The sequence below is a fragment of the Macaca thibetana genome, chromosome 7 (assembly GCF_024542745.1).
Source record: "Macaca thibetana thibetana isolate TM-01 chromosome 7, ASM2454274v1, whole genome shotgun sequence".
Classification (NCBI taxonomy): Eukaryota; Metazoa; Chordata; class Mammalia; order Primates; family Cercopithecidae; genus Macaca; species Macaca thibetana.
This window is the reverse complement of record NC_065584.1, coordinates 87,163,667-87,183,480: the sequence shown is the minus strand read 5'-3', so window position 1 is coordinate 87,183,480 and position 19,814 is coordinate 87,163,667. Positions and strand designations below refer to the sequence as shown.

The window sequence follows — 19,814 nt, the reverse complement described above, 5'->3', positions numbered from 1 at the left end:
GCCCTTGAAAGACACCTTAAATCTAAACCTATAATACAGAGGTAATCAACTAAAGCTGAAAGCGAAAGGCCAAAGCACCCACGTGGAGTGCTGGGTTCTGTAGGCGAGAGGTCTGAGGTAGTGGCTTTTAGAGCTCAACATCTTTGGTAATGTTGGTTCGATATTTTCCCCTGCAAGTCCCGCGGTGACCTTTATCTTTCGGAGTGAAATCGGTCGTTCTTGTTTTTCCTGGGTCCTCCAACCACCGGCCACCTTAAATGGTTCAGTCCCTTTGAGTACTCGGACCCTTCCTGTCCATTGACCGACACAGCTCGGCCCGGATCCTGAAATTAACGTTTCTACCTTCGGAAAGCTGCGGCTCGGATCCTTCCGAACTCGCACGTTGGCTTTCTTGGGGTCTGGAGAAAATCACTGACCTCGAAAGGAATCAAAGCTGTTCAAGTGTTGTGCTACAACAACAACAAAAATAAATGAACACTCTTAGAGAAAAACATCATTCCAATTCTGGCTCGTTGGTCTAGTGGTATGATTCTCGCTTTGGGTGCGAGAGGTCCCGGGTTCAAATCCCGGACGAGCCCCTTTCTGTTTCATCTTTCTCTCTTTAAGGCCAGTAGTTAACAATGCAATCGCCGCCACGGCTAGGTCACCTAGCTTGAAGGCTCGACCTGCGGGGGATGAGATTGTTGAACAAACTGGTGGCTTTTGCTGAAAGAATCAAATACAAGGAAGGTGCTACGAAGCGCCGAGGTCTTCACCACAGATCGAGGCTCCCAGACCGGCTCTGACAGGATCTTTTGTCAGGAGGAGAGCGTTCGGGCAGTTCTTACCCAGTATTTTGTGTGGAACAAACTAGTGCACTTCTCACTAGGTCACTTCGTACGGAGAAGATTGCTACCTGAAGGCGTGTTAGGGTCCCAATGTCCCGATAGCGTCCGCTTTCTGAGTCCCTGACGGCGCGGTGATTCAGCCGCGGGATGGAGTCTAGCCGTTGCCCTGGCCTTGGTGCTGCTCCACAGCGCGCTGTTGCACCCTTGGTTGTTCTAGTGAGACTTCCTATCTCACAGTTGCAAGCGCTGTTGCATCGTTCGAATACAAAGTCGCAGCCCTGGGAACTTGAGGGCTTAGAGGACACAGACATTCATTTTGTTCAAGGAAGCGCAATTGAATTATTTCCAGGTGTTATTTTCGAAAACACAGTATAACATAGGAATAGTCGTTTTTGTCACTTCTGGCAAGAATCCACCAGTCCCTTTAGTGCTCTTTGACAGCTCACCTGAACAATCAACAGGTTCTACTGTTGGGTGTCTACCTATAATCCTTGAGTGTGGTTCGATTCTGGAGTGAAGAAGTTGTCCTCGCAATGAACTGCTGGGATGATGAGAGCCTCAAAGTTGCTTGTCTTTCTAAGTAGCTTGTTTAGAAAGGAATCTTTAGGCCGAGCGCGGTGGCTCATGCCTGTAATCCCAGCACTTTGGGAGGCCGAGGTGGGTGGATCACCTGAGGTCAGGAGACCAGCCTGACCAACATGGTGAAACTCCATCTCTACTAAAAATACAAAATAATCAGACATGGTGGCGCGCGCCTGTAACCCCAGTTACTCGGGACGCTGAGGTAGGAGAATTGCTTGAACCCAGGAGGCAGAGATTGCAGTGAGCCAAGATTGTGCTATTGCGCTCCAGCCTGCGCAACAAGAGCAAAACTCCGTCTCAAAAAAAAAAAAAAAAAAGAGAGAAATTTTTAACAGGATTTCTGTCTAGCCCAATTATATTTGTCCTTTCTGAGGTTTCCCTTGGAAGAGTTATGTGTCCAGAAGAAAATAAGGGGTTTTCTGATGGATGATTACAGGAAGGGAGGAGAAAAGGAAGAATCTGCCAACATGCCCTGACTTCCAGGTTGTTTGGCCGGTGGGAGAGGTGAGATGTCTAGCCTGGGAGTTTGTCTTTGCTGAACAACTGCCAGTGGATATGCCCAACAGGAAATTGGATATAGTGTCTGTGATACGTCACATAAACAGAATTAAAAATAAAAATAATATGATGATCTCAATAGATGCAGAAAAAAGCATTTAACGAAATCCAGCATCCCTTTATGATCAAAACCATCAGTAAAATCAGCATAGAAGGGACATGTCTTAAGGTAACAAAAGCCATCTATGACAAACCAACAGCCAACAGGGAGAAGTTGAAAGCATTCCTCCTGGAACAAGGCAAGGATGCCCACTTTCACCATTTCTATTCAACATAGTACTGGAAGTCCTAGCCAGAGCAATGAGACAAGAGAAAAAAATAAAGGGCATCCAAATTGGAAAAGAGGAAGTCAAACTGTCACTGTTTGCTGATGATATGATCGAATACCTAGAAAACCCTAAGGACCCATCCAAAAAGCTCCTGGATGTGATCAATGAATTCAGTAAAGTTGCAGGATACAACATCAACGTACAGTCAGTAGCACTGCTATATACCAACAACAACCAAGCTGAGAATCAAATCAAGAACTCAATCCCTTTTACAACAGCTTCAAAAATAAAAAATAAAATAGCAATATGCTTAACCAAGGAGGTGAAAGATCTCTACAAGGAAAATTGCAAAATACTGCTGAAAGAAATCATAGATGACAAAAACAAATGAAAACACATCCCATGCTCATGGATGGATAGAATCAATATTGTGAAAATGACAGTACTGCCAAAAGCAATCTACAGATTCAATACAATTCCCATCAAAATACCATCGTCATTCTTCTCAGAACTAGAAAAAACAATCCTAAAATTCACATGAATCCAAAGAAAAAGTCTGCATAGCCCCCAAGCAAAGCTAAGTATAAAGAACAAATCTGGAGGCATCACATTACCTGTCTTCAAACTATACTGCAAGGCTATAGTTACCAAAACAGCATGGTACTGGTAAAACAAAACAAAACATGTAGACCAATGTAACAGAATAGAGAAACCAGAAAAAAAACCAACTACGGCTGGGTGCAGTGGCTCAAGCCTGTAATCCCAGCACTTTGGGAGGCCAAGACGGGTGGATCACGAGGTCAGGAGATCCAGACCATCCTGGCTAACACGGTGAAACCCCCTCCCTACTAAAAAATGCAAAAAACTAGGCGGGCGAGGTGGTGGGCGCCTGTAGTCCCAGCTGCTTGGGAGGCTGAGGCAGGAGAATGGCGTGAACCCGGGAGGCAGAACTTGCAGTGAGCTGAGATCCTGCCACTGCACTCTAGCCTGAGTGACAGAGCAAGACTCCATCTCAATTAAAAAAAAAAAAAAAAAAAAATCCATATTGCCTACAGTATACACTGCTCGGGTGATGGGTGCACCAAAATCTCAGAAATCACCACTAAAGAACTTCACATAACCAAAAACCACCTGATCCCCTAAAACAATTGAAATAAAATAAATAAATAAATAACAAAAATAGTGTGTTCTAATAAATAGAACACACTATTTCAAGCAAGAGGACAAGATCAGTCGTGCCAAACTCTGCTAAGTATAAAGAGTAAAATAAGCTTGCTGAGTTAAGCATCATTGTCATAATCGATGATGTCATTAAGAGTTTTATTTATTTATTTAATTTTTGAGACAAGGTCTCACCCTGTAGCCCAGACTGGAGTACAGTAATGCGATCATGGCTCACTGCAGCCTGGAACTCCCAGGCTCAAGCAATCCCCGTTGTTGGCTTCCCAATGTGCTAGGATTGTAGGCATGAGCCACTGGGCCTGGCCTTATTAAGAGTTTTATATGTGAAATAATGCAAACAGAAGCATTTTCTACTTCTTCTAAACTAAGTATATTCTGTCTTAACTGTATATTTAAAAACAAAATACAAATTTCATGTCAATGAAGGTAAGATCTTAGAAAGGAAAGCTTAGGAAAAAAACATCAATAAACAGATTTTTATTTATTCTTTTATTTAATCACAAACTTTAATGGACACACAAGTTTGTATCACTGTTATATGCAAGCACACACTCATATGCGCACTCAACCCACACATACCATCATACCAAATTTCAGGCAAATTTATTTCATATAATAGTTTGAATAAAGGCGCTTGTCATGGTACTTTTATAGAAAATTGAAGCTGGGTGCGGTGGCTCACGCTTGTAATCCCAGCACTGTGGGAGGGTGAGGCAAGCGGATCACCTGAGGCCGGGAGTTCAAGACCAGCCTGACCAACATGGAGAAACCCCCGTTCTGCTAAAAATACAAAATTAGCCGGGTGTGGTGGCACATGCCTGTAATCCCAGCTACTCGGGAGGTTGAGGCAGGAAAATCGCTTGAACCCGGGAGGTGGAGGTTGCAATGAGCTGAGATCATGCCATTGCCCTCCAGCCTGGGCAACAAGAGGGAAACTCCATCTCTGAAAAAAAAAAAAAAAAGAAATTCGAGAAACTCTGTGATTACCAATCTGATTAGTCAATGTACTATTAAACCAATACATTTTTTATATCTGGGGAATGGCTAATTTCGCCAGATCCATCTTAATCTTGGCAAAGTAAAACACTTTTTTTTTGAGACGGAGTCTTGCTCTGTTGCTCAACTTGAGTGCAGTGGCACAATCTTGGCTCGCTGTAACCTCAGCCTCCCAGGTTCAAGCGATTCTCCTGTATCAGCCCTTTCAGTAGCTGGGACTACAGGCACGCACCACCACGCCCAGCTAATTTTTGTATTTTTGTTTGTTTGTTTGTTTGTTTTGAGACAGAGTCTGGGTCTTTTGCCCAGGCTGGAGTACAGTGGAGGAATCTCAGCTTACCACAACCTCTGCCTCCCGAGTTCAAGAGATTCTCCTGCCTCAGCCTCCTAGGTAGCTGGGACTACAGGCACTCACCATCATGCCCAGCTAATTTTTTTATTTTTAGTAGAGCCGGAGTTTCACTACGTTGGCCAGGCTGGTCTCAAACTCCTGACCTTGTGATCTGCCTGCCTTGGCCTCCCAAAGTGCTGGGATTACAGGTGTGAGCCACCGTCACCAGCTAACATTTACTTTTTTAGTAATCTTTTACCCCCATGTCCACAGTATAATAATTAGTTCATTATATAAATTTATAGTCACATTTATCTTCTCAAAAATGGATCCAAATTTACTTTCTCAGATACACTACAAAGTATTCATACTTTTTAAAATTTTGCTCCCTGGTATAGTTTTATTGTGATATTTCTCTTCATAATCATGTTCAATTATCTTATGCCTTGTTAGTATAATTACATCTTCTTAGAGTTACTTTTAAATTTTAGATGGTCTTGGCCCGGGCGCAGTGGTTCACTCCCGTAATCCTAGCACTTTGGGAGATCGAGGCGGGCCGATCATCTGAGGTCAGGAATTCGAGACCAGTCCGGCCAACATGGCGAAACCCTGCCTCTACTAAAAGTACAAAAATTAGCTGGGCATGGTGGCGGGCGCCTGTAATCCCAGCTACTCCGGAGGCTGAGGCCGGAGAATCGCTTGAACTCAGGAAGCGGAGGTTGCAGTGAGCCAAGATCGCGCCATTGCACTCCAGCCTGGGTGACAAGAGCAAAGAGCAAGGCTCTGTCTCAAAAAAAACAAAAAGAAAGAAAGAAAAAAGAAGTCTTACTATATTTTACATTTTAGCCCACAGTCCCATATGTGTAGATGGATAGATCGATTGATTGATAGACAGATAGATGTGTGTGTATGCATATATTTATGTATTTATGAGCCAGAGGCGGTGGCTCATGCCTGTAATCCCAGCATTTTGGGAGGCCGAGGCGGGTGGATCACCTGAGGTCAGGAGTTTGAGACCAGCCTGACCAACATGGGGAAACCCCATTTCTACTAAAAAATACAAAAATTACCCGGGCTTGGTGGGGGGTGCCTGTAATCCCAGCTACTCAGGAGACTGAGGCAGGAGAGTCACTTGAATCCCGGAGGCAGAGGTTGAAGTGAGCTGAGATCATGCCATTGGTTTCCAGCCTGGGCAACAGAGCAAGACTCCATCTCAAAAACAGAAAAAAAATTACATATTTATATTTTCACATGTGTTATGTCTACCCCAAAAGTCTATGCATTCCTTGATGGCAGAGGCCAATATTTGTACCTCTAACATACCAACTTACTTCCTAGAACACGGTATTTAACAAATTTTATTGAATTAAATTGAGCCCAAAGTTATTTTTCACAATGCAACACATGTTGAAAATGGATGGTTTGGCCGGGCGCGGTGGCTCAAGCCTGTAATCCCAGCACTTTGGGAGGCCGAGACGGGTGGATCACAAGGTCAGGAGATCGAGACCATCCTGGCTAACACGGTGAAACCCCGTCTCTACTAAGAAATACAAAAAACTAGCCGGGCGAGGTGGCGGGCGCCTGTAGTCCCAGCTACTTGGGAGGCTGAGGCCGGAGAATGGCGTGAACCCGGGAGGCGGAGCTTGCAGTGAGCTGAGATCCGGCCACTGCACTCCAGCCTGGGCTACAGAGTGAGACTCCGTCTCAAAAAAAAAAAAAAAAAAAAAAATGGATGGTTTAACGTGCTTTATCGCCATAATATGGGGCAATTACTTCAAGAAATGCTATAAATTGTTACATGAATTCCTTTCCTTGCCCAGTGGCTGGAATGGACTTCAGATTTTTACGTTTCATGAAACTAGGTAATTTTTAAGGCACTGTTTCATCTCCTCTCTGGGTAACGCTTCTAGATCACTCCAGAAGAGTTATTTTCACCCTCTGAATCAATCATTCTTTCCATTTCTTTAATACTCAGAAATATTTTGGAATAAAATTATCTAGTGTGTTTGCATGCGTTACGAATAGAACCAGATAAAAACATTTCTATTTTCTATGCCCACTGACGCTTGTGGCTAACTCTTTTGATGCTAATACTCAGTTTGCCAGTTTTGCAGCTTTTGTAAACCTCCTTATCATCCACATTCCTTAAATTGTTATCTGTCCCTTAGTTCTCCCCTCAAACTGCTTGAGGTTACAAATTATTCTTGTTCATCTTAGCATATATTCGTATATCACAGTGTTCAACAAAGATTCTTCACAGACCTTTGCTGAATGAAGAAATGAATAAATAAATATTTGTTTCTAAGACTTCCAAAGGCACCATGAATAGGCATCCCCATTCCCTTTTCAAATGTCCAATAAAGCAGATAAAATTTACTACAAAGTTTAGTTCTTGGTAGATACAACAATATTTGGTATTCTTCTTCTTCTTTTTTTTTTTTAGATGGAGTTTTGCTCTTTCGCCCAGGCTGGAGTGATGTGGCATGACCTTGGCTCACTGCAACCTCCGTCCCCTGGGTTCAGTGATTCTCCTCCCTCCTTATATAATAAGATTATATAAAATTGCCCTTTTCGGTAGCTGCGATTACAGGTGCCCGCTACCACGTCCAGCTAATTTTTGCATTTTTGTAGAGGCAGGGTTTCGCCACGTTGGCCGGACTGGTCTACAAACTCCTGATCTCAGATGATCCACCCGTCTCCGCCTTCCAAAGTGCTAGGATTACAGGCGTGAGCCACCGCGTCCAGCCTATGTGGCATTCTTAACTCTTTAATATGAAAGCTCCTTTTTCCAATCTTGATTTTACTAAAAACAAAAGAAGATTTAACACAACAGATACAAGAATGTAAAAAGATGAACAAATGAATGAAACATAATCCAATGAGAAAACGAGTGGAGATGTCTTTATCACTGTAATAAAGTGCACACCAGAAGAATACAGTAAATGCTATATTCAAGAAACCCCTCATTGATCTGCTTTTCCAAAGGCACCTGGAATTACCACAGAGAAGTAATTAAGTCCCTTTATTAAATTTGCTTCACCTCTGTTTCCTCTAGTAGTAAATGTAAATTTTTCTAAAAAGTATACACAAAAATATACAGATAATCTATTTTTACTTCATTTTATATCTGTAAGGAAGTTTTTCTTAAAATTCTTGATTTGCATAAACAGTTGGAAGGCTCTACTTAGACTCTCAATCAGTTTCTAGCTTTTGAAGAGAGTGCACACATGGATTTAAATGTTGAATTAAAGCTATGATTCCTCTTCTCAGACAAATGCATATATATTCAAGCACATAAAATTTAGATACCTATCAGGCATATACATTTTCTGAAACCCATCCTTAGATTCCCTACATGATCATGGACTCTTAGGTTAAGACTCACAGGTTGGAAGGTCTTAGGAAGTGTTGATGATATTGATCACGATATATCAATAATAATAATAATAATAACAAGCATTATTATTATTAGGTATGATCTAGGATCAAGAAATTTTGCCTGAAAGAGAAGTGTGAATTGATGACCTGGGAATTCATTAGTAGTTCCCGAATTCAGTCTTTTGGTGATGTTCATAATGATGATGGAAAGGAGCGTGATAATGAGAATGTCTGGATTTCAAAATATGATTTTTAAAAATGCCAACAAGACCAGGCATGGTGGCTCACACGTGTAATCCCAGCACTTTGGGAGGCTGAGGTGGGTGGATCACTTGAGGCCAGGAGTTTCAGACTAGCCTGGCCATCGAGCGAAACCCTGTCTCTACTAAAAATACAAAAATTAGCCAGGTGTGGTGGTGGGCACCTGTAATCCCAGCTACTCAGGAGGCTGAGGCAGGAGAATTGCTTGAACCCAGGAGGTGGAGGCTGCAGTGAGCCAAGATCGTGCCACTGCACTCCAGTCTGGGCGACAGAGTGAGACTTTCTCTCTCTAAAAAAAAAAAAAAAAAAAAAAAAAAAAGACTAGTTACCAGTCTCTTCACTCTCACCTTACTGCTTTCTCATTGAGACAGTTATCAAGTAAAAGATTCATTAAAAAGTCTGCCACTACCTTCCTAAACATGTCCTTCAAAGATTCCTTGACTTGCTCATTACGTAAGGCATAGATGAATGGATTCAGCAGTGGTGTCACAAATGTCGTTATTACTGTCACTGCCCAGTTAGTGTCCACCGAACCACTCTGCGATGGCCTCACATAGAGAAAAATGGCACTTCCGTAGAAGAGGGTCACCACTATCAAGTGGGAGGTACAGGTAGAGAAGGCCTTCTGACGGCCTGAAGCAGAGGGGATACTCAAGACAGCCAGGACAATAAGGCCGTAGGACACAGCAGTAATCAGCAAGGAAGATACAATGACAAGGGAGGCCAGGACAAAGTCAGTCTCCTCCAGCTTCTTGGTGTTGGTGCATGCCAGGCGTAACAGTGGGCCACTGTCACAGAAGAAGTGCTGCACCACAGCACCCTGCTTACAGAAAGGAAGCAAGGCCACAGCCACTGTGGGACCAAGCACAGGGACGAGTCCCCCCACCCAGCAGGCCAAGGCCACACGAATGCACACAGCCCCACTCATGAGCAAGGGGTAGCGCAGAGGATGGCAGATGGCTAGGTAGCGATCCACAGACATGACAGCCAACAGTAAGAACTCAGAGGCCCCGAGAAAGAAGTAGAAATAGAATTGGGGGATACACGCAGCAAAGGAAATAGTGTGTTGCCTTGAGAGGAAATCGCTCAGCATCTTTGGAATGATGACGGAAGTGAGCAGAATCTCTAGGCAGGACAGGTTACCCAGAAAGAAGTACATGGGGGTCTGTAGCCAAGTATCAGCCCTTACCACCCCACAATCAACACATTGCCTGTCAGAATCAGGAGATAGACAAGAAGGAAGACAGAAAATAATTCCACTTTTGCGTTGTTGAGATGTGGGAACCCTGCCAGGACGAACTCTGTTGCATCACTACTCTGGTTCCCATCAGGAGTCATTATCTTTTCCACCTGTGCAACAACAAAAACATGGTCCTGGTAAGAACAGGTCCTCTGCTTACAATCCTGAAACTTACTTTATCATGGTGTGGGACACATATCCCCAGTTTTTCCAATTGCAGGTCCTGTTAAGATCTGAAGCACTTCAGGTCATCATCTGATTGATTTTAGCACTGGAGAAGATTTTCTCTAAAGGGTAACAAAACTTAGGTATGAAAATGCCAGGGGCCTCCATCTCCTCAATCTTCACATCTCCTGTTCTCAGATCTTAAATAAGACACCTCATTATTGTAATAACAATATCACTGAGCATCTGAATTGGACAAAAATATCTGAAAAACGATTTTGTGAAGAATAGGATCACCATTCAACCGGGATCAGAACTGGAGTCAGACTACCTAGTTTTAAATTCCTGCATCTCCACTTACTGGCTGAGTAGCCTTGGCAAGGTTACTTACCCTCTCTGTGCTCCTCAGTTGTGAAATACAGTAAGGAGCAAATGATATAATAATGCAAAGAATTTAAGAGTTTCTAGCACTTAACTTAAAAATTATGTGGCAGAGAAAGCCCCTGGCCATAAGTTAGGACACCAGAAACTAGGCTTGGCTTGCCATTACCCTTGGAAGATTATCGATTTGTGCTTTAACTGTCCAACTATGCAATGAATCATAGGAATCTAGGCTGTCAGTATACCTAATGAAATTATATAAAATTACCCTTTTTGGTAGGACACAGTGGCTCACTCCTGTAATCCCAGCTCTTTGGGAGACCAAGGCAGGTGGATCACTTGAGGCCAAGAGTTCGAGACCAACCTGGCCAACATGGTGAAACCCCGTCAGACATTTATCAGAGCTAAATTATGAATTTCTGACTGTAACTGTTAATAAAATAACAAATTATGTTCTTATTCTTTGATTCTTATTCTTCAAGTCCTCCCAGTTCTGAGGACCACCACCAATTAGAAAAATCAAGTCAATTATATCCAGAAAGCTTGTTTAAAAATGCCTCAGGTATCAGGAGAATCCTTATTCCCTTTTGACAGAGCAGGAGCACCATCATCTTGGACAAACACTGCCACTTTAAGTTCCAGCTCCCTTTCTAGCCTCATGCATTTCAAAGAAATCACTTCTCTTCTAACTACAAGCAGCCAGGGAGAGCAGACAGTAAAACACAGATAAGACAGTTTGGGAACAGAGGGAGGTGAAGGGAAATTCTTTTGGGTAACTGCCAAACTTCACCCTCATATAATGGGCCCCAGTAAAACGGTGGGCCTTAATAAGCACCTTTCTTTCCCTTCAGGTGCACTAAGATAGGGAAGCTAAAAGCACACTCGGGAGTATGCCTGCAGCTACAGAAAGATGTATGGGAACAGACACAAAACTGTCCCTCCCAGATAAGCACAACAGAGACACAGAAGCAGTCCAATCCTCTGATAAACTCTCCCACCCCGAATTCTTAAAAACTCTTAGTCTGTAAGAGAGTGTGCCTCTGACCTAACTTGACCAGAAGCTCCTCTCAGGTTTGTTTTCTGTAAAATAAACCTGTCTTGATTGGCAAGCCACCTTTCATGTTTCTTTCTTCTTTCTTTAATTCTTACACCTTTAGCCATGCAAAACGTAAGAACTGATCTTAAAAACATTGGTTCTCTGTCAGCTCTATTGTTCTCTTTTGTTGTTGTTGTTGAGATGGAGCCTCACTCTGTTGCCCAGGCTGGAATGCAGTGGTATGATCTTGGCTCACTGCAACCCCCACTTCCTGAGTTCAAGCGATTTTCCTACCTCAGCCTCCTGAGCAGTTGGGACTGCAGGCACGTGTCACCACACCTGGATAATTTTTGTATTTTTAGTAGAGACAGGGTTTTGCCATCGTGGCCAGGTTGGTCTTGAACTCCTGGCCTCAAGTGATCTGCCCCTCCTCGGCCTCCCAAAGTGCTAGGATTACAGGTGTGAGCCACCATCCCCGGCCAACCCTATTGTTCTCTAGCACACCCCAACAGTCTTTGTTCTCAGCAAGCATTAGATTCTTTACTTACAATTTTTCTCCTGTGGGTCCTGCAGGTCCAGACAGGAAAATGTCTGGAGCTTTTTTCTAGGATAAAAGAGTTCTGTGATCTTTCTCCCTGAGGATTCATTCAGAGTCTCCGCTCCCTCCAGCTTCTATAGAAATTGCCTATTGTCAGTAAAGTCATTCAACTTTTGCTTCATATTTATTATGTACCAGATGCTGCTGTAATTGGAGATTCAGAGATAGAAGACATTGCCATTACCCTCATGTAGCTCACTGCCCACTAAGAATGACAGAAAAATCAAGATGTGTGACAGGTGGAATGTTGCAGGGAAGTATAGGGTACCACAGGGAAACAGAAAAGGAACCAAACTGAAACTCAGAGAGACAGGCAGTATTCTGGAGAAAGGAAAAGCCTGAAATAAGTACTAGAAAATAAGTATGCATTTGATAGAGAGAAGGAAGCGTCTTCAATGGAAAAGAGCAGTGTGTAAACATAGTACCTTTGGGCTACAGCACAGAACATACGGGGTGGAATATAAACAGATGAGACTGGTCACCCCAAAGGGGACTCCGTCTGGCACTCTGTTGCTCCCTGTGAAAATCCACCATTGAGCTGAACCTAAACTATATCTTAAGTGACAGGGAGATGAGTTCTCAACTCTGAACATGGAAGGAATTCCTCCTACCTCCTCCTGAATGTCCTTGTTGTCTCCATGAGGGTGGAGGTCACCCTGAAAATTTTTTTTTCTCCTTTTTATGATTCAAGTTCCATCTGGGAGTCCTGTTCTGTGTGGGAGTCCTTCCCACACGGTGAACCTTAAGGCTGACAATAGGTTCGCATCCTTGGAGTAGGGGAGGATGGGCAAAGCACTTGAGAAAACAAGGAGAAATTGGATAATCTCCTTCTTCTCCTGAGCTTTCCTCTCTGGTATATTTCCTCACAGGTTGTCGTTCTGCCTTTTGAACAAGCGAGCTTTCTTCTCTTAGGGAGGTTGTGTCATGCTGCCTTTCTTATGGCCATGAATAAGTCAGCCAACAGCCCCACCCTTCCCTCCAGGTAGAAACAATGCCTTCCGCAATGTGACCACTGTCTTAGATTTCCACAGGCATAATTCAAGTGAAAGACAATTATCTCAATTATCTCACAAGTGAAAGACAATTATCTCACAAGAAATGTTATTACAAAAACAACATGGGGCTAGAAGGCAAGAGGTACATATGGAGGGGTTACACCATTTACCTCCTATCTTTGAAAAGACTTAGCACACTTATCTCATTTGTTTCATCTCTAGTTGTGGAAAAATGTTCCACTTAAAGCGGCCTCTTCACTTTTTTTGCTAATGGAACTTTTGTACAAAGTGTCAGTTTTCTTCTTTCAGATCCCTACCTTCCCTGACTCCTGGTATTAGCCTGAGGGCAGGGAGGGAGAAGGCTGAAGTCACTGGTTTCTAACTAATCTCTCTGCTGAAGGGTGGGATCCTTCGTGCATAACTTTAGTTTCCAATGGAGATATCTTCAGATGAGAACTAATCTAGGCATCAGAATTAATCTGAACATCAGGAGCCCAGCCAGCAGCAGTGCTTTTTGGAGAGAGGTTAATCAGGCAGTGAGAAAGTAAGACCATAGAGAAAGAAAAAAAAAAAAAAATTCCTAAATGACCCAGGGGAGATATGCCATTCAATGGAAATTTCCTAGACTCTGTTAAAAAAACAAAAAAAACAAAACAACAACAACAACAAAAAAAACCTGACCCTTTGTTCAAGAAAGGGTGATGGGGAATATTTCTGCATTTGTCTATCAACTACATCAAACCAGGTCACTGCAAAACTTTAGGAGCCATTAACGATCAGAATGAAGAAGAGGATGGAGCTTGTTCAATCATGGAAGGCTATGACCATCATCCACCTTTCTCTTGCATGACACCCAGGAGAGATGTTTATATCCCAAGTAACACAGACATTGTGTTTTCTCCCTGATGACTTAAAACGATATTGGGAATCCCTCCCCTGGCTTGGGGGTTAGGAAATGATGGGAGCCCCATGGGCTTGATAAGATAAGGGAAATTTCCCAATTTCATCTCTAGCTAATTCTACTGCTTCTCCCAGCCTTGCACCTTATCTCCTAGTGGTAATGTATATGTTCCACATACCCAAAGCATTATTCAGAATTCTGGGCCATTGTTCACATCTTTTTCATTGGTGTCCATTCTATGGCCATGACTAAAATCTTGACTCTTCCTACTCTTGTCCTAAGACTCAGTTGAGTCTAGTGCACATCCGGTCTTCTGAGACAGCTTCCCCTACCCTCCATCCTCAGTCCTACCACCCTACCCACTCTCCCACCTGAGGTATGACAATCTTAATATTTAATCCATTGTATCATAACATTGCTTTTCTGTCTGTATCCTCTGCTAGACCCTAAATTCCTATGGCAGGAATACTTTCATCTCTGTATTTCTAGCACCAATCACAGTGCCTGGCACATACTAGGTGCTTGGCAAATGGCATGTGAGCTAGACTACTCTGAACCCCAGACTTGAGGAGCAACCACCCTTGTCAGATGGGCACCAATTAAGTTTTGAACTGAGAGGAGGAGTGCACAGGGCTCCTGGGAACTAGTTTAGCTGAATTACATCCTTTCTAGACATACTCCTTTCTAGAAAAAAGATAATATCTAAAGGGAATGAAGCATGAGAAGTGTTTATCACTAGATTCTAAAGGAGTGAGAGCAAAGACTGGGGGAAACTGGCTGAGCTAAGCCAAACAACAACAAAAATCTAAGCTAGAAACTGCAACTCCTGTTTGTTAAGCTGAGGGAACGAGGGGTCTGAAAAAGAGACCCATGACGTCTAAGAACTAGTAAAGCACATTTAAGCCATAATTTTTTTTTTTTTTTTTTTTTTTTGAGACAGAGTCTTGCTCTGTCCTCCAGGCTGAAGTGCAGTGGTATGCTCTCGGTTCACTGCAACCTCCACCTCCCGGGTTCAAGCAATTCTCCTGCCTCGGCTTCCCAAGTAGCGGAGTTTACAGGCACGCCACCACACCCAGCTAATTTTTGTATTTTTAGTAGAGACGGGGTTTCGGGATTTCACCATGTTGGCCAGGCTGGTCTTGAACTCCTGACCTCAGGTGATCCACCCGCCTCAGCCTCCCAAAGCGCTGGGATTACAGGCATGAGCCACCACTCCCGGCCAAGCCACACATGTTTTTAAACCTTAATCAAATCTTAAGGACTAAGGAAACTGCAGAAATAGATGAGATCAAAGACAGGTAATTTCTTTAAAACAAACAAACACACAGCCTGGGTGCAGTGGCTTGGGCCTGTAATCTCAGCACTTTGGGAGGCCAAGGCAGGTGGATCACCAGAGGCCAGGAGTTCGAGACCAGCCTGGCCAACATGGTGAAACCTCATCTCTACTAAAAATACAAAAATTATCTGGGCCTGGTGGTGCCCACCTGTATTCCCAAGTACTAGGGAGACTCAGGTGGGAGGATGGCTTGAGCCTGGAAGGTGGAGGTTGCAGTGAGCCAAGATAGCGCCACTACACTCCAGAGCAAGACTCCATATCAAAAACAAAACAAAACAAAAAACGCTATTTGCCCATTTGACATCGGCTTTGGTATTTAGCTTATAATACTTTCTTATTCTTTTTTTTTTTTTTTTTTTTTTTTTGATGCAGCGTTTTTCTCTGTTGTTGCCCAGGCTACAGTGCAATGGAACGATTTCGGCTCACTGCTACCTCCACCTTCCGGGTTCAAGTGATTCTGCCTCAACCTCCGGAGTTGCTGGGATTATAGGTGTCTGCCACCACACCAGCTAATTTTTGTAGTTTTAGTAGAAATGGGGTTTCACCGTGTTGACCAGACTGGTCTCAACTCCTGGCCTCAAGTGATCCACCCGCCTTTGAAAGGAATGAGGCACATCCCCCATATATCTCCCAACTTCCTGAGTCCAGCACAAACACATTCCTCCATATTTCTTTCAAACTTCAGAAAAACATCACCTGGGAGATCTCCGATAAGGAATGCTAAATGTATAATGTTAACCAATTGTAATGCTGTAACCGAGAGAATTACCTTGTTCCCTGTAACTTTACATATCCTGTTTACATCGGGCTATAAAAAGCAAGCACTCGCATTGTTCGAGGCCCTCCTGTATGCTGTGGAATGGAGGGACCAAGTTCGAACTTGTAGTAAAGATCCTTGCCGCTTGGCTTTGACTCTGGACTCTGGTGGTCTTCTTTGGGGAACAAACGGTCTGGGCATAACACCTTGGCATCCCAAAGTGCTGGGATTACAAGCATCACCACTGGCCACTTATAACACTTTCAAACTAACTTGATCATAGGAATGTCCTAGTTTTCTTTAATAAAAGTAAACCATGTTAGAAGAAAAAATTGTATTTATTTTTAAAGCATACTCACATGGTTCAAAAATAAAAATGTATTGAATGGGTGGCCTGCCCCTCTACACCTGTGCGTGTTTCTCGTTAGGTGGAACGAGGGACTTGAGAAAAGAAATGAGACACAGAGACAAAGTACAGAGAAAGAAAAAGTGGGCCCAGGGGACCGGTGCTCAGCATACAGAGGACCCGCTCCAGCACCGGTCTCTGAGTTCCCTCAGTATTTATTGATCATTATCTTTACCATCTTGGAAAAGGGGATGGCAGGACAATAGGCTCATAGTAGGGAGAAGGTCAGCAGAAAGACATATGAATAAAGATCTCTGTGACATGAATAAGTTCAAGGAAAAGTGCTGTGCCTTGATATGCATATGCAAATATCTCCATAAACATTTTTAGTGCATAAAGAGCAGCATTGCCGCTAGCAAGTCCCACCTTCAGCCCTAAGGCGGTTTTCTCCTATCTCAGTAAATAGAACATACAATCGGGTTTTACACCCAGACGTTCCATTGCCCAGGGACGGGCAGGAGACAGATGCCTTTCTCTATCTCAACTGCCCAGAGGCCTTCTTTCCTCTTATACTAATCCTCCTCAGCACAGACCCTTCACGGGTGTCAAGCTGGGGGATGATCAGGTCTTTCTCTTCCCAGGAGGCCATATTTCAGACTATCACATGGGGAGAAACCTTGGACAATACCTAGCTTTCCTAGGCAGAGGGCCCTGCGATCTTCCACAGTGTATGTGTCCCTGGGTACTCGAGATTAAGGAATGGTGGTGACTCTTAACAAGCACTCTGCCTTCAGGTACTTGTTTAACAAAGCATATCTTGCACAGCCCAGTCACCACAGCACATATCTCTTGCAAGGACAGGGTCGGGGGTAGGGTTACAGATTAACAGCATCTCAAATACAGAACAAAATGGAGTCTCTTATGTCTACTTCTTTCTATATAGACACAGTAACAGTCTGATCTCTCTTTCTTTTCCCCACAATGTATAAATTTAAAAGTTCTAGTCCCCCACATTCCTATTCACCCCCTCCCCCTCCCCAATTAACCATTTTCATTAGTTCATTGGCCTCCTTCCAGTGTTTTTTGTGTATAAACAAGGAAATGACAAAATATTTATTTACTTGAGACTTTCTTACACAGTTCTGCACCTTGTTTCTTGTTTTCCCTGGAAAACTTTCCCTGTCAGAACATAGAGAACAAAAGAAAACTGTATAAACCAAGAAGACTACTAGAATGACACATCTATTGAATGAATGAGTTGCAACATTCTTGAATTACATGTCTGCTTTAATCATTGTTTGATATCTCTTTTGCTTCAATTTTCCTTACTAGTAAAAATCCTATTGTAATGGAAATTGTATCAAAAAATCTAATTGACACTCCGTAAATAAAAATGAGTTAAAGCGAAATGATATATCTGGAATTTTCTTCAAAATAAAATGAGGGCTATAGATAAAACTTTCTTGGCCATGAACTGGTAATTCATGGAGCTATATGTCAGCTGTAACTGTGATTCATCATACTATTCTCTCTATTTTTAATATGTTTTAAATTTTTCATAATAAAAAGCCTCAGAAATATGTAGTGAAAATCAAGTATCTATTTCAAGAAAACTCTAAATTTTTAGAATACAATTTTCCCAGTTAAAAATTAATAAAGGTGTGAAATACTTCCCTGAATATGGAAACTCTAGTTCCACAAAACTAACCAGCCAGCCACTGGAGAATGTCAAACACCATGTGGGTTACTCAGAGCCAGAACTATAATGAACTACCAACTCCAGGAGGAACTTAACTTTCTCAGCAACAACCTGCCTTCTGGTCCAAAAAGAGTGGAGGCAATATAGAAACACACACATACACACAGAATCACAGTCTAGAATGAGGTTTTTTTTTTTTTTTTTTTTTTTTTTGAGGTTGAGTCTCACTCTGTCACCCAGGCTGGAGTGCAGTGGCGCTATCTCGGCTCACTGCAACCTCCGCCTCCCAGGTTCTAGTGATTCTCCTTCCTCAGCCTCCGGAGTAGCTGGCATTACAGGCATGCGCCACCACAACCGGCTAATTTTTGTATTTTTAGTAGAGAGGGGGTTTCACCATGTTGGCCAGGCTGGTCTCAATCTCCTGACCTTGAGTGATCCACCGCCTCAGCCTCCCAAAATGCTGAAACTACAGACACGAGCCACTGCGCCCACCCGGCCTATGGAGATTTGATTGAGTTAACAGATTTCAGAATCTATCTGTTTCCTTATGACAAATTCTTTAACATAAAACTTAAACTTTTTTCCTTTTCTTCCTTTTTCTTTTTATTCTTTAACACATAGCAAAACAAGACAGAGTGCTATTACCAAGTCTCGTAGTAAGAGGATGTCTTCGTTCAGGCTGCTATAACAAATTACCATAAACAGGTAAACAACAAACATTTATTTCTCACCATTCTAGAGGCTGGAAATCTGATATCCCAGAGCCAACATGGTGGGGTTCTTGGTGGGGCTCTCTTTCTGGTTTACAGAGGGCAGTCTTCTTGCTGTGCCCTCACATGGAGGAAAAAGAGCTAGCTAGCTCTGTGGCCTCTTCTTATAAGGAGACTTATTTCGTTCATGAGGGCTCCAGTCTTACATGCTAATGATTTTCCAAAGGTCCCATTTCCAAATACCATCACACTGGGGTTAGGGCTTCATTATATGAATTTAAGAGGACATGGCCATTCTGTCTATTGCAAAGGAACTATTGGGAGGAAAAAATAGCAGAGGGAATCGAGTTTTTAAAAAGAGAGAAACAAACACAAGTCTAAAATACAAACAGGAGAAATCTGCTCCATAGTCCTTAATTTATCCATTTGAATTGACATGCAAATATTACCAGGTCTTGAGTATAACCATAGTGTTAATGAGAAGGATAAAAATGAACAAATAGAGTGAGTGACCTTAGAGGAAACAGATACTTAAATGATGGAAACAATCTTTACATTTCCAAATTTATATTAATAAAATAATGTAAATATTAACAAACCAGGAATAGACGTTATGAGAAAGGAACTTCTAAGAACCAAAGAGTTCTTTAAATTAATGATGATATCATCAAAATTAACATAATATATACACACATATCAATTATAGTCATGCCCTGCATAGCAATGTTTCCATCAATGACAGACTGCATATACAACAGTGGTCCCATAAGATTGTAATGGAGTTGAAAAATTCCTATTGCCTAGTATTTACTATACTATATTTTTTGTTTATTTTAGAGTGTACTTTTTCTACTTATATATTTTTAAAATGTTAACTGTAAAATAGTCTCAGGCAGGTCCTTCAGGAGGTATTTCAGAAAGCATTGTTCTCATAGGAGATAACATTTCCATGCATGTTATAGCCCCCAAGGACCTACTAGTGGTGGCCAGGCGTAGTGGCTCATGCCTGTAATGCAAGAACTTTGGATGGCCAAGGTGGGCAGATCACCTGAGGTCAGGAATTCGAGACCAGCCTGACCAAAATGCAGAAACCCCGTCTCTATTAAAAATACAAAATTAGCCTGGTGTGATGGTGCATGCCTGTAATCCCAGTTACTCGGGAGACTGAGGCAGGAGAATCGCTTGAACTTGGGAGGCTGAGGCTGCAGTGAGCTGAGATCATGCCATTGCCCTCCAGCCTAGGCAACAAGAGTGAAACTCGGTCTC

The 19,814-nt window shown here is 42.7% G+C and overlaps 1 protein-coding gene and 1 non-coding gene across 2 annotated transcripts; one reads left to right on the top strand and one right to left on the bottom strand.

Annotated features, from left to right (window-relative positions):
- Positions 1–506: 506 nt before the first annotated feature.
- Positions 507–578, top strand: TRNAP-UGG (transfer RNA proline (anticodon UGG)). Its single transcript has one exon. It is a non-coding gene; the product is annotated as a tRNA-Pro (tRNA).
- Positions 579–8,719: 8,141 nt separating this feature from the next.
- LOC126958290 (olfactory receptor 6S1) lies at positions 8,720–9,722 on the bottom strand. The gene is given in 2 exon segments (XM_050796556.1): positions 8,720–9,581; positions 9,584–9,722. Coding segments are annotated over 2 exon segments (993 nt in total). The 3' UTR covers positions 8,720–8,727.
- Positions 9,723–19,814: the final 10,092 nt, after the last annotated feature.